At 41.5% G+C, this 15,193-nt stretch overlaps 1 protein-coding gene across 1 annotated transcript; it reads left to right on the forward strand.

The window, feature by feature from the left end:
• The first annotated feature begins 1,753 nt into the window (after nucleotides 1-1,753).
• lrwd1 (leucine-rich repeats and WD repeat domain containing 1) lies at nucleotides 1,754-14,774 on the forward strand. The gene is made up of 16 exons (XM_039005359.1): nucleotides 1,754-1,791; nucleotides 2,283-2,369; nucleotides 2,639-2,873; nucleotides 3,113-3,232; nucleotides 3,435-3,581; nucleotides 3,697-3,792; nucleotides 4,028-4,408; nucleotides 4,617-4,749; nucleotides 5,665-5,771; nucleotides 5,947-6,157; nucleotides 7,742-7,814; nucleotides 8,006-8,146; nucleotides 8,257-8,357; nucleotides 8,646-8,813; nucleotides 9,079-9,188; nucleotides 13,300-14,774. Exons 2-16 carry the CDS (start codon nucleotides 2,290-2,292, stop codon nucleotides 13,450-13,452), a joined length of 2,256 nt encoding a protein of 751 aa, XP_038861287.1. The 5' UTR covers nucleotides 1,754-1,791; nucleotides 2,283-2,289; the 3' UTR covers nucleotides 13,453-14,774.
• The last annotated feature ends 419 nt before the right edge of the window (nucleotides 14,775-15,193 follow it).

A 15,193-nucleotide genomic window follows, 5' to 3' on the forward strand; every position in this document is an offset into this window, starting at 1 on the left:
ATTCTGTATACATCTGGCCCTTCTTTGGACACTGTGCTAACAAACCTTCAAACAAGATTCAATGCCATACAACACTCATTCCGTGGCCTCCAACTGCTTTTACTTGCTAGTAAAACTAAGTGCATGCTCTTCAACCGATTGCTGCCCGCAACCTGCCCGCCTGACTAGCATCACTACTCTGGACTTGATGCAACACCCACCCGTAGCACGCGCTCCAGCAGGTATATTTCACTGGTCATCCCCAAAGCCAACACTTACTTTGGCCGCCTTTCCTTCCAGTTCTCTGCTGCCAATGACTGGAACGAATTGCAAAAATCACTAAAGCTGGAGTCTTATATCTCCCTCTAACTTTAAGCATCAGCTGTCAGAGCAGCTTACCGATCACTGTACCTGTACACAGCCAATCTGTAAATAGCACACCCAACTACCTCATCCCCATATTGTTACTTATCCTCTTGCTCTTTTGCACCCCAGTATCTCTATTTGCACATCATCATCTGCACACCTATCACTCCAGTGTTAATGCTAAATTGTAATTATTTCGCCTCTATGGCCTATTTACTGCCTTACCTCCCTACTCTTCACATTTGCACACACTGTACATAGATTTTTTCTATTCTGTTATTGACTGTACATTTGTTTATGTGTAACTCTGTGTTGTTGTTTTTGTTGCACTGCTTTGCTTTATCTTGGCCAGGTCGCAGTTGTAAATTAGAACTTGTTCTCAATTGGCCTACCTGGTTAAATAAAGGTTAAGTAAAAAAAAATAAAAGAATGACAACTTCTGCACTACTCTAACCCTGGAAACCTCAACCTGCCTCTCTCGCACGGGACATTTCTGATCCCCAACCCCATGGGCACCCCTAAAATTAACACATACCACTACTTTCCCCAATGCTACACATTCCTTTGTCTTATGTCCTTCTGCACACTTCTCACACCTAGGAATCTCCCTCCTACACACTGCTGTCACATGCCCATAAGCTTGACACCTGTAACAACGTAATGTATTCGGCACAAAAGCTCGATATACATGGTATATCCTAACTTTGTCTTGCAAAGACTCACTTTGAATCACTTTGTCGGGCAAAGACTCAACATCAAAACTCAAAAGAACAGACAATGACTCTTCTGTTTCACCACTCATGCCACCCTGTCTGCGTCGCACCAAACAACGAGCATCACAAACACCGGCAATCGTCCCCTTCAGTTGGTCAACTTTTACCGCTACCCCAGTAATCACTCATTTCAATGGGGCCCTTTTCTTGAGAGCAAAACAATTCACATTTCTTGCCCCCATTCGTCTAATGCAGAGCGCCTTCTCCATCTGACCAGCAGAAACACAAACAATTATTACCAGACCACTTCTCGTTACTCTCACCGATTCCACAGCACCCAACTCTGTTTTCACCCATCCTGAAACCACAAATGCCAAAAGGCAAGGGTCATGTGGTTAGAAGGCAGAATGCCATCTACCCTTTCACCAATGTACCATACAAAGTCAAACCATGACAATACTAAAGAAGATTGCAGTTGTAACTAAAATGCAAATTTGTTTAATTAAAGGGATGTCGCTGATGTTATCAGGATCTTCTCAGGTAAATTATTTTTTGGAGATGTTCTATTTTATTTACTACCTTAAAATGGTTCTTCATCGTTTTTTAAAATATACTTTGCCACACTCAATATGGCGGCTCTCTGGCTCTTACCGGATGGAAAGTTGATGAATGCCCATGTGACTGCCTTGTCAATTATTTCGAGGGAAAGTTACAGAGGTGCTACTGTGTTCTGGTACGTATAGTTTAATACTACTAAATATAAGTAATCTAGTTGAATTAACTGCTTTAGTCATAATTAAAGCATAATTATAGTTATAACCGCAATTCCTGACATTATTTGAATATCAATGAGCTTGAGTGGCAACGTAGCATGAGCGTAAATACTGGCAGCTATCGTTTTCGATAGTATTGTGACCAGTTTCACACGAGTTAGTTGTAACAAAATAAACACGTAATCAACAGTTAATGGATGCGCGACCTTTGTCAATTTTGTCACACCTAATTGTCTTTGCAAAGTACAGACGTTAAACAGTGATGCAAATCTATGTTGCTCGAACTTCCACATTATCGTTCTACTCATCGTGGGGTTTCTCACGTTCAAGTTTCGATCACCTACTGCAGATGATAGTCACGCCCCTAGCTGTCTGCGACCATACATACATTTATACGTATATATGGCCAAACTAGCTGAACACTGCTTACTTTTACTCTTTGCTTGTACAGACTAGCCATGGGGAAAATAACAGAGAAATTACTGCTGGAGAAATGCACTCCAAAAAACACCAAACTGGAACAAGTAAAGACACTAAAGTAAGTAAAGGCTGGTTCCTCTGTAGACTTGGGAATGTTATCAAACTAGGAGTGGAGAATGGCTTTGTCACAGCATAATGTATGTCTGAAGACCATGTTAAGTCTGTTTTAATGGATATGTATTTTGTCTCAATCCAATGGGAACAGTTTTTGAGGAAGAGCAGAACTACTTGAATACCTTGTTAGAGAAATTGTTATGTAGGCCAAGCATGTCTATTTTACCATTTTATCTGGTGTTGCTAGTACTGACCCAGTGCTTCCCCATAAAGTCTCTCCAAGCTCGGTCTGAAGAGCAGTGACCTGCCTGTCCCCCTGCTTTCTCGCCTTCGCTGTCTGGAACAGTTGGACCTGTCTGGGAACAGACTTAAGGAGATGCCCTCCGGGCTCTTCCTGCCCTCCCTATGCTCTCTGGACCTGACCAACAATGAGATGGAAGATGTCACCACTCTGGACACACTGACCACCCTGGAGGATCTCAGGATGGAGGACAACCTCTACATCACTGTGAGGATCCACTGCTCCACTTTCTCCTTTAATTCTGCCTTCAGTCATTGTTAATGTATGATGTTTTTCTCTCATAGAGTTGTAACTCTCAAGCTCTTTCTTTGTTTACCCTCTGGTTTACCAATTCTGTCATTTCTGTCACCTTTTCAGTATGCTATTTGTCAGTCATTCTCATATATCTCCATTTTACAAACAATGACTGCCCATTGGAACGCATTGCTAATGCTTGTGTCTCGCAGGTCAGTGACAACTACAAGCTGATGATCCTCCTGCCCAAGTTGAGGTTTTACAATGGGAAGGATATCAGCACTACAGCCAACCACATACGCTATGTCAACAGTGAGAACCTCAGGAAGAGGGTATGAGCCACTGTGTTCAAATTAATTCCAAAACATTTTGCGCTTTATTATAGTTTGCCATTTACCTGCTATTCTCTCTAGAAATTAACTGATAAAAATAGTAATTACCTAATAACCGTTTGTGCCGTTCATCAAACAAGCACTGTTATGCATAATTTGCTACAAAGTAGTGACCAATTCTGTTGAATTCTTTGGTTTCTAGGTGTTAGCGCTGTGGGAGACCAGCTTTTCACTCCCTGACTGCCGAACAGCAGAGAAACTAGCCATTGTGGAGAGGGATTTTGTCAATGCGGTGCGTCATAAGGTGAAATATGGCCCCAGCTCTATGACTGACTACACAAAATGGAGGGTAGGTTTTAACTGCTTATTACATTTCTCTTTTCCTTATAAGGACAATGATTTTATACAACTGGAACCATGTATATTCTCTCACTGGTTTCTGACATTGTTTCATTGGTTTCTAGGTGGAGATGATAGCTAAAGAGCACCTTCGCTCTTTGACCGAGCCAAATAAAGAGTACAGAGATACAGAGGAGCCTGCTGATACAAAGGAGAACTTTGTAAGGATTCAATACTCATTGCTATAAGCATCCGGCTCTGAATTATTTTCATAGAGTTTATGTTCAAAGGGTTGTTATTATTTAAGCAGGTCATGTTCCAAATGCTGTGTTTGGATCATAAATATTTGTAATAGATGGTAAATAGATCACGTTTATGGACAAATCTTTAACAAAACTTTTAGATTAATTGTGTACCTTTCCTTTATGATAAGATAGATTTTCCCCATGTTTTCAGAGGTTTCCTTTCCCAGCCAAGAGGAAGCGTTCCGCCTCAGCTGTCGAATGCGACGTAACCCTAAACCCTCAGAAAATAGCCAGAGCAAGTGTTCAAGCCGAGGACAGCCCACACAGGTCAAGCCGTCTGCAAAGCATCCCTCATAAGGCAGAACGGCCCATCAGCACCACGGCGAGGACCCATAAGGCAGCACAGATCCCAGCCACCCCCACTAGGGGCAAGTCCAAACTCCTGGTGACCCCCAGGAACGGCCTGAGAGAGAAGCAACATCAGTCCAAAGAAGACATGCCACTGGCCAAACGGACTCGCAAGTCTGCCAGGCAACAGCGGTCCACAGAGGTCAAAGAGACGCCTGGGAAAGTAATCTGCACCAAGTCTCAGGTATGATTTTCTAGTCTTGGTTTGATTTTGGTATAGCACATACTAGTACTACGCTCAATAAAGATACGGTGTGACTTTAGCTGGAGACTTGATGGTTGCTCATCATGTGGCCATTAGCTTTTCATTGATTAACACAGGAACCCACACATTAATACATCCCCCACCATGTCCACTCTACCCCCCTTATCCTCTCCTCCATCTCCCCTAGCATTCATTACAGGAGCCAGTGAGTCTGCAGCCTCTTCACGTCCTGCAGTGTCACAGTAAACGGGACAGCCCTGATGACTTTAGCACCCAGCTGTGGGCCTGTTCCTTCCAGCCCCCGCTAGACTACAATGGAGGTGAGTACTGTCCTGTCCTTCAATGGGGTCTCAAATCAAATCAAATTTTATTTTTCACATGTGCCGAATACAACAGGTGTAGACCTTAGAGTGAAATGCTTACTTACAAGCCCTTAACCAACAATGCTTTAAGAAGTGAAGGGGAATAAAGTATGAAGTGAAAAATGGATAAGTAAAAAAATAGAAAATAAAAGTCACAAATAATTAAACAGCAGCAGTAAAATAACAAGCGAGGCTATATACAGGGGGTACCGGTATAGAGTCAATGTGTGGGGGCACCGGTTAGTTGAGGTAATTTAGGTAATAATAATATGTACATGTAGGTGGAGTTATTAAAGTGACTAGCCAAATCATCTGGGTAGCCATTTGATTAGCTGTTCAGGAGTCTTATGGCTTGGGGGTAGAAGCTGTTAAGAAACATTTTGGACCTAGACTTGGCCCTCCGGTACCGCTTCCTGTGTGGCAGAAGAGAGAACAGTCTATGACTAGGGTGGCTGGAGTCTTTGACAATTTTTAGGGCCTTCCTCTGACACCGCCTGGTATAGAGGTCCTGGAAGGCAGGAAGCTTGGCCCCAGTGATGTATTGGGCCGTACGCACTACCCTCTGTAGTGCCTTGAGGTTGGAGGCCGAGCAGTTGTCATACCAGGCAGTGATGCAACCCGTCAGGATGCTCTCGATGGTGCAGTTGTAGAACCTTCTGAGGACCCATGCCAAATCTTTTCAGTCTCCTGCGGGGGAATAGGCTTTGTTGTGCCCTCTTCACGACTGTCTGAATGTGTTTTGGAGGGGGGTGGTTATAAGCAAATTGAGAGTATAAGTTGGAGTAACATGCAATCATGATAAGCTCCACAGAAACGGTGTTAAAAATAATCTGCTCTAGCAAACCCTGTGTTCTTCTCCCTGTCATGTTGTAGATGTGAAAGGTGCGACCCGTATTGTGGCAACGTGTGGAGGAGAGTCTGTGTGCCTGATTGACTGTGAGACGGGACTGGTTATGAAGAAGTATAAGGTCCCTGGTGAGGTCAGTCCTGCTTCTGTGCATGTACCATTTTTCCTGATAGGGCCATTTAGCTTGGTAGAAAACATCATACTTTATCCCACCATGTTCTTGTTTATCATGCACATTCCATGTTAGAAAACAAAATTATGGTGAATTAATGGGGATTAAAATGTTAATTTATGATTCCACCCCTCAGGAGTTCTTCTCTCTGGCATGGTCAACTGTGCTGATGTCACGGAAGGGCAACGTTGGCATGCGGCCCTGCAGTATTTTGGCGGCAGGGGGGAAGCGAGGCTTGGTGAAACTGCTTCACCCCAGAGCCAACATGGCGTACGGAGAGTTCAGAGCAAGCCGCAAAGCCCTCTCCATCCTCTGCTTCAGTCCCCGCCAGGGCAACTTGCTCTTCAGTGAGTGGCCACTTCCTGTTTATCTTCTACACTGATCAAAAATATGCAACAATTTCAAAGATTTGATTGAGTTACAGTTCATATAAGGGAATCAGTCAATTGAAATAAATTCATTAGGCCCAAATCTTTGATGTCACATGTCTGGGAATACAGATTTGCATCTGTTGATCACAGATACCTTTAAAAAAAAAAAAAAGAGAAAAAAAAGGGTAAGGGCGTGGATCAGAAAACCAGTCAGTATCTGGTGTGACCACCATTTTCCTCATGCAGTGCGACACATCTCCTTCACATAGAGTTGATCAGGCTGTTGATTGTGTCCTGTGGAATGTTGTTCCACTCCTCTTCAATGGCTGTGTGAAGATGCTGGATATTGGCGGAAACTGGAACACGCTGTTGTACATGTCGATCCACAGCATCCCAAACATTTGCAATGGGTGACATGTCTGCTGAGTATGCAGGCCATGGAAGAACCTGGAAATGTTCAGATTCCAGGAATTGTGTACAGATCCTTGTGACATGGGGCGTGCATTATCATGTTGAAACATTAGCTGATAGCAGAGGATTAATGGCACGTTAATGGGCCTCAGGATCGATAAAATTCAATTGTGTTTGTTGTCCGTAGCTTATGCCTGCCTGGATCATAACCCCACTCTGTTCACAACGTTGACATCAGCAAACAGCACAGTGCCATACACTCTGCCGTCTGTCCGGTACAGTTGAAACCAGGATTCATCCGTGAAGAGCACTTCTCCAGCGTGCCAGTGGCAATTGAAAGTCAGCATTTGATCCTGGTGAGGACGACTAGCATGTAGATGAGCTTCCCTGAGATGGTTTCTGGGTGGTCTCAGACAATCCCACAGTTGAAGTAACCGGATGTGGAGGTCCTGGGCTGGCATGGTTACACGTGGTCTGCGGTTGTGAGGCCGGTTGGACGTACTGCCAAAATCTATGAAAGATAGTTGGAGGCGGCTTATGGTAAAGTAATGAACATTAAATTCTCTGTTAACAGCTGTGGTGGACATTCCAGCAGTCAGCTTGCCAATTGCACGCTCCTTCAAACTTGAGACATCTGTGGCATTGGGTTGTGTGACAAAACTGCACATTTTAGAATGGCCTTTTATTGTCCCCCGCACAAGGTGCACCTGTGTAATGACCATACTGTTTAATATGCTTCTTGACATGCCAAACCTGTCAGGTGGCTGGATTAATTTGGCAAAGGAGAAATGCTTCGCAACAGGGATGTAAACAAATCAGAGAAATACGTTTTTTGTGCGTATCGAACATTTCTGGGATCTTTTATTTCAGCTCATGAAACATGGGACCAATACTTTACATGTTGTTTATATTTTTGTTCAGTGTATTTTATTTTGTTGTCTCATAAGCTTAGTTGGTTGGAGCATAACATCGTGGTTGTAGGTTCCATACTCCAATAGAAGGGTCACAAGGTGCCAAACTGCACGTACTGAGGTGGTACTTTACTCTGGACCTGAAGTCCAAATGAGGTCCATATGCTAAATGAGTGTGATGTAATGTGATATGTTGTATGTATGCTCCCTCGTTCAAACTTTCTCTTTTTTCCCCCAGCTGGGTCGTACGATAAAAATATATTAATGTGGGACATTGGCGGAGTGGACAGCTACTACAATTTCAAAGTCACGTGAGTTTACTCTGACGGTGCTTTATATCAGTTTTTTGTTGATATTGTGGGCAAATGAATTTGGTTCGCAAGTATTGAGTCGAAATGTATCACAATGGTAACGAAGTGGACACTTGTTCGTGTCATTATGCTCAGAGTATTTGATGTCTGATGTCTCTGCCCTGGTGTTAACACATTTTATGGCCCAACAGTCAGCTGTTGGTGTTGGAGACCACCTCCACACCCCTGCACTTCTGCCTACCCCCTGCCACCCCAGACACACACCTCATTGCTGCCTGTGAGGGGGGGCTCCACAGCTACAACATCCAGCTCAACAAAGACCCCAAGAAAAGGTGATGATCCGTAGTTTGTTTGTCTTTGTCTGTGTGTGCCTGCGTGGAGAGACATTGAAAGTTGGACTGCTGCCTGAGCGTCAACTCACGGTCTTCTTTTCCCTCTACAGGTCTGAGGAGATGGAGATCACATTCCCTGTGTATAAGAAGGACAAGGACCATGACTACCACACCATCGATGGCTTGGGATTCCTCACAAACGATGTCGTCGGTGTGTCAACTGCTCCTGTTTTGATCTGACACTGGCCCTGTTATTAGATTGTCTTTTATGACTTAGGCAGATTTTATTTGACTTGACTGGGATTCAATCAACTTTATAGATCCCTAGAAGGGGATATTGGGTTTGATGTAATTCGAATAAATCTAGCATGAGCCTGTCCATTTACAAGCGCTAACCCTGGAAATCATCCCTCCCCTTCTCGTTTCTCTCCACGTCTCTCCTTTCCCTTTTTCCCTTTCCTCCTCCTCACTTTGTCCACATCTTTTCTATCTCTCTCAGCCTCTAAGAGCCACATGCAGGGCTCGATCTACCTGTGGAGCTGGAAGGACACGCGAGCCCAGCGGCCCAATAATAATAAGAAGAAGAAGGAGATATGTGCTGTGATCCTGGCGGAGCTGCAGTGGTCCAGCACGGACATCCCCTACCTGTCCCTCAACACCTGCCCCAGTGAGTCACAACAACACGGCAACATGTCACAACACAGCATGTCATAGCATGTTCCACATCCACTCTTTCAGTCAAGACCATACTGTGTAAATGGCATTGATCGAACCCACAGTCTTAAAATTCTAATACAGACATAAAGGCACAATTGAAGGCATTACCCCCACAACCGTTGACTAAGAAAGAATATAGAAAAATTGTTTTCATCAAAACCATTATTGTATAAAACAGTTTAATGTGAATGAGAGCGTATGTTCTTCTTTCCTAGGCAAAGGCTACGTGGTGTGTGGTGACGAAAGAGGGAGACTGTGGATGTACCATGTAACAGACCTCCTCAAGGCCAACTTTAGGAGTGGCAAAGCAATTCCTGCCACAGAGGTACTTATTAGTGAAACGACTTATTAAAATTATAGTTTACTCCAAAATAATATTTTACAGAGGTTTTCAGACCTTAAATGTGGTCTACTGTTGAGATGAATCAAATCAATGTTTATTTGTCACAAGCGACGAATACAACAGGTGTAGACCTTACTGTGAAATGCTTACATAAAAGCCTTTAACCAACAATGCAGTTCATGATATAGTTAAGAAGATATTTACTAAATAAACTAAAGTAAAAAGTAACACAAAATAACAATACCGAGGCTATATACAAGGGGTACCGGTACCGAGTCATTGTGGGGGGTACAGGTTACCCAAGGTAATTATCCATGTCCTAGCCATCTGTTGTGTAGATCCAGCTATATGTCTCAATCTTAAATGAATGGGAAAGATGGTCACCATCTAACTTGAGCCATATTGAACCAAATATTGAGCCACTCCAGGGTTTCTGTTAACCAGTCAATTGTCCGGGAGAAGAAGAAAAAATCCCTTTGTGGAATAATAATGCTTTTTAGCCTATTAATTGATGGAATTACCAGTCGATGGAGAAAAAAAAATCCTGGTCATGCTTATTGGTCTGTATGTTAATTTGCATAATTTAGTGAAATTAAATTGTCACGTGTGTACAGTATATTCCTGATGTATATTATTTATCTCGTATACAGCATACAGAGAGCCTTTGAGCAGAAAATGTCTGTAAAGCTGATGCTACAGCATCTCAAATACCAAATGCATAGGCAACGGAAAGCAGGCTTCATCAGGGTGTCACACACCACCTTGCAATAAGATGGAGGCAATATGCATTTTGAAAACATACTTAATTGTTTAAAACCTGAAGGTTTCAATAGATATTATGAGGCATGTCTTACCTTGCTTCAAAATAGCCTAGCCAAAGTCAGACCATATCTGTGGAGGCAATTGTTTTATCAACTTTCTTTCATTGTCTAGTAGCCAAAGGCACAAACCTTTTATTTATATTTCTTTACATTTTTTTGGGTGGTAGATCAGCTTTAATATTGCAGATTGATTGTAGCTTCCATCAATGTAATTGTCTGCATCATTTTCTATCCCCCATATATTTGTTGTATATACAGTACCAGTCAAAAGTTTGGACACACCTACTCATTCAAGAGTTTTTCTTTATTTTTACTACTTTCTACATTGTAGAATAATAGTGAAGACATCAACACTATGAAGTAACATATGGAATTAAGTAGTACCCCAAAAAGTGTTAAACAAATCAAAATATATTTTATATTTGAGATTCTTCAACGTAGCTACCCTTTGCCTTGACAGCTTTGCGCACTCTTGGCATTCTCTCAACCAGCTTCATTAAGAATGCTTTTCCAACAGTCTTGAAGGAGTTCCTACAAATGCTGAGCACTTGTTGGCTGCTTTTCCTTCACTCTGTGGTCCAACTCATCCCAAACCATCTCAATTGGGTTGAGGTCGGGTGATTGTGGAGGCCAGGTCATCTAATGCAGCACTCCATCACTCTCCTTGGTCAAATAGCCCTTACACAGCCTGGAGGTGTGTTGGGTTATTGTCCTGCTGAAAAACAATTGATAGTCCCACTAAGCGCAAACCAAATGGGATGTCGTATCACTTGCAGAATGCTGTGGTAGCCATGCTGGTTAAGTGTGCCTTGAATTCTAAACAAATCACAGACCAGCAAAGCACCATCACACCTTTTCCTCCATGCTTCACAGTGGGAACCACATATGTGGAGATCATCCGTTCACCTACTCTGCGTTTCACAAAGATACGGCGGTTAGAACCACAAATCTCACATTTGGACAGATTTCCACCGGTCTGTCCATTGCTCGTGTTTCTTGGCCCAAGCAAGTCTCTTCTTATTGGTATCCTTTAGTGGTTTCTTTGCAGAAATTCGACCATGAAGGCCTGATTCATGCAGTCTCCTCTGAACAGTTGATGTTGATGTCTGTTACTTGAGCTCTGTGAATAATTTATTTGGGATGCAATCTGAGGTGCAGTTAACTCTAATGAAGGTGTCCTCACATTCATACCTCACAGCAGAGGTAACTCTGGGTCTTCCTTTCCTGTGGCGGTCCTCATGAGAGTCAGTTTCATCATAGCGCTTGATGGTTTTTGAGACTGCACTTGAAGAAACTTTCAAAGTTCTTGAAATGTTCTGCATTGACTGACCTTCATGTCTTAAAGTAATGATGGACTGTCGTTTCTCTTTGCTTATTTGAGCTATTCTTGCCATAATATGGACTTGGTCTTTTACCAAATAGGGATATCTTCTATATACCCCCCTACCTTGTCACAACAAAACTGATTGGCTCAAACGCATTAAGATGGAAAGAAATTCCACAAAATAACTTTTAACAAGGCAGGTGTGTTAATTGAAATGCATTCCAGGTGACTACCTCAAACTAGTTGAGAGAATGCCAAGAGTGTGCAAAGCTATCGTCAAGGCAAAGGGTGGCTACTTGAAGAATCTCAAATATAAAATATATTTTAATTTGTTTAACACTTTTTGGTTACTCCATGATTCCATATGTGTTATTTCATAGTTTCGATGTCTTCACTGTTATTCTACAATGTAGAAAATAGTAAAAATAAAGAAAAATCCTTGAATGAGTGGGTGTGTCCAAACTTTTGATTGGTACTGTATATATACATATCTTAAAAAATATATATTTTCCTTTTATTATTTTTCCACTAACCCTACCACCCCTCCTATAATTGGAATAAACTAATGAACAACAACACTTTGGCTTCTACTTCCAGCTTATACATACTATATACATTTTACGGACACAATCTATTTTACAATAGTTATATTTAGTTTGTTTTTAGTCCTGTCCTTCCTCTACTCTCAACCTCATCTATTTCTGATGTCCATCCAGTTTGATTTCTGTTTGCCATATATTTTTAACCGTGCTGTTTTACAAAAGTTCTGAACCTATATACATTTTACGGACACAGTACATTTTACATGAGGCATCTTGTGCCAAAGGCACAATCCTAGTCATATTAGCAACCCATGGTCGTTGTTGCATATTAGATCTTCCTTCTTTCTAAATTTCGAATGGATATTTTCTTCTTGTCACATGAAACCACTCGAATGTGCTGTGCCGTTTTAACAACGTTGTTTTCCCGAGAATTGCATTATGGAACAAACATTTGCGTATAACCTACTGCCTTGTTGCTGTTATTATAATGTGAAGAAATAATAGTTAATCAACATTTTAAGCTCAATGTTCTGATCTGTTCCATTAGACTCATTGCTTTTTAACGTTTGTTTTATGTATCCTAGGTCTACTGGTTGTATGAATTTGGGATCTATCGTCCCACAACTGTCTCAGAATCTGTTTTGGAACTGGCTTTTTCTTTCTTGACAAGCTGACCAATAGAATAGGTCAACTTTTCTACTATGGGGGATAGTAGATTTACTTAGGCTAGTGATTTTGCTGTCTGTTACTTGTCATGTTTGCTGAGGAAAAGTAAATGTGGACAGTTATTCTAACATCTTCAAAGTGCACATCAGAATTTGGTAAGAAGAACATCGTTGCATCCTCGACTTACGTGTTCTGTTAATAAGGATTACCATAATCCAGCCTTTCCCAAACTCGGCCCTCGGGACCCCAAGCCGTGCACGTTTTGTTTTTTGCCCTAACACTACACAGCTTATTCAAATGATCAAAGCTGGATGATTATTTGAATCGGCTGTGTAGTGCTAGGGCAAAAAACAAAATGTGCATCTCTTGGGGTGCTGAGGATGGCGTTTGAGAAGCCCTGCCATAATCTAAATGTGATTTCTGTCATTCTGAAAACCATGGGTGGATGCCCTAATCAGGTTACGCACCCAATGCATATGGGTCTGGTAAATTTCACAAATGTCTGGTAAATTTAAAGTGCTCCCGGGCAAACGTCCGGTGCCATATTTTCCTAACGGAAACCCTGAGCCACTCATGGTGGGCAATTGACAGGCTCTGCTATGGCACCCTTCATCTTTCCCACTAGTCTACAACCGGTCAGTCTTAAGTCATAATTTCTCACTGAAATTATATTCTGGGTGTCATCGAATGTTTTCTATGTAATTAGATTACCTACTAATGAGCCGTTTGGGGCTTTGCAGATCCTGGCATGGCCGTTACCTGTGAGGAAAGGACAGGGCCCAGTGGAAGGTCCCGCTATCAACAGTGTGGCCATGGACCCTGAGCTTAGATACCTGGTGGCCCTCAGCGACAAGAACATGGCAGTGGTGTGGATAAGAACGGAGTCTTCCTGAGGACCAAACATATTTTCTCACGTTCACTGATGGGTGTAAATACTGGGTAGATTTTACTAGTATCACTTCAACCTATCAAGACTGTCCTTTCAAGGCAGTGATGTTCAGTAAGGAAAGGAAGCTATTCAATGCTATTGGGAATTGGCTTTGGCTTGGACTTGGCCCCTTTCTGTTTTTTGTTTGACCTCACTCTCTACTATTGACTTCTCACCTTACCACTCAGCTTAAACGTACCAGCCCCAATTTTAACTCCCCTCCTCGCCAGCATCTATTAGATGTAGTTTATTTTGATGCAGAGATTACCTCATGGCAAGATAAGAACAATATATTAATTGTACTGAAGATGAATAAGAATATACATATACTGAAATTCATGTGTGATGCCTGTACAGATCAGATGTATTTGCATTTTTACAATTTTTTTACAACTACTAATTGTACTTTTACTATTCAGTTAGATTATGTCTGTGATTTTTCTTTTAAATTTTTACTTTTTTTAAAATTTATTTTAAATTCCCCAAAATTATACATACAATATCAGTTTATCCACTGACATGGAAACGTATGAAAAAAGCAAATGGGTGTTTGAACTGTTTCAACCACAATGCATGATTGTACATGCAGATTATTATGGCCTTTTTGAGTGTTGGTGGATATGAGTTACATTAAGAACATCTGCCACATTAAATGGGATTGATGTTCTAAATTTCAATTGTGTAGTGTGTTTTTGTATGCGGCTATACAGGCAACCCAATTCTGATCTTTTGCCACTAATTGGAGTTTTTACCAATAAGATCAGATATTTTGCTAATAATTTGGCACAAGATCAGAATTGAGCTGCTTGTGAAAACCAGCATAATGCTGCGTTGATAACCAAGTGGGAAGGTGGTAGTTGCCGGTTGTGAAATTGGATGCATACACATGCTTGGAATTCGTTGAGAAATGGTAAAAAAACAAAAACAAGCTGAGGCAACCATACACTAAAAGTACAGCTATTGTGCTCGCAAATAAATTATAGTTTTCAAAAAAACATGAATAGATTGCTTTTTATACATGTTTTATTACATTTAACTGCCGGAATTGCTGTTATGAGGTCTTTTCCTTAATATGTGACATCAGAGTTCAGCATGTCGGAGCGCAGAGATGATAGATGAGTTTCCCACAAGTAATTACCAGTTGGAGGGCCGTCAATTCAATTTTTCCTATTTGTATGTGGTAAATACCACCTTCCCACTTGTAACTCCATTCTTGGTATACATACATAGGCCAACACTTTTGTAATTTCAGTGTATCTATTCGAGGGGGAAACCTAAATGTGTTCACTGGTGTTTGAGCAATTGACCTCATTCAATGTATATCATCATGGTACACAAATTACATGGAGAGAAACAGAGTAGAGGCTCTTATTTTCTTTTTCTTTATTTTGCTCAACTGGTGACTAACTTAATTTGTTGCATAATCCTTTGCATGTGATTTGACTATGCCAAATAAATTCTGTATATACATTGCTCAAAAAAATAACGGGAACACTTAAACAACACAATGTAACTCCAAGTCAATCACACTTCTGTGAAATCAAACTATCCACTTAGGAAGCAACACTGATTGACAATACATTTCACATGCTGTTGTGCAAATGGAATAGACAAAAGGTGGAAATTATAGGCAATTAGCAAGACACCCCCAATAAAGGAGTGGTTCTGCAGGTGGTGACCACAGACCACTTCTCAGTTCCTATGCT

Source organism: Salvelinus namaycush, chromosome 12 (genome assembly GCF_016432855.1).
Source record: "Salvelinus namaycush isolate Seneca chromosome 12, SaNama_1.0, whole genome shotgun sequence".
NCBI classification, from domain to species: domain Eukaryota; kingdom Metazoa; phylum Chordata; class Actinopteri; order Salmoniformes; family Salmonidae; genus Salvelinus; species Salvelinus namaycush.

What these genes read in the sequence shown, in the direction of transcription:
- lrwd1 (XM_039005359.1), top strand. Translation starts at nt 2,290, where the DNA reads ATGGGGAAAATAACAGAGAAATTACTGCTGGAGAAATGCACTCCAAAA. An exon ending in CCAGGGCAACTTGCTCTTCA is followed by an intron (nt 6,158 to 7,741) that starts GTGAGTGGCCAC and finishes TTTTTCCCCCAG; the next exon opens with CTGGGTCGTACGATAAAAAT. An exon ending in CCTCACAAACGATGTCGTCG is followed by an intron (nt 8,358 to 8,645) that starts GTGTGTCAACTG and finishes TATCTCTCTCAG; the next exon opens with CCTCTAAGAGCCACATGCAG.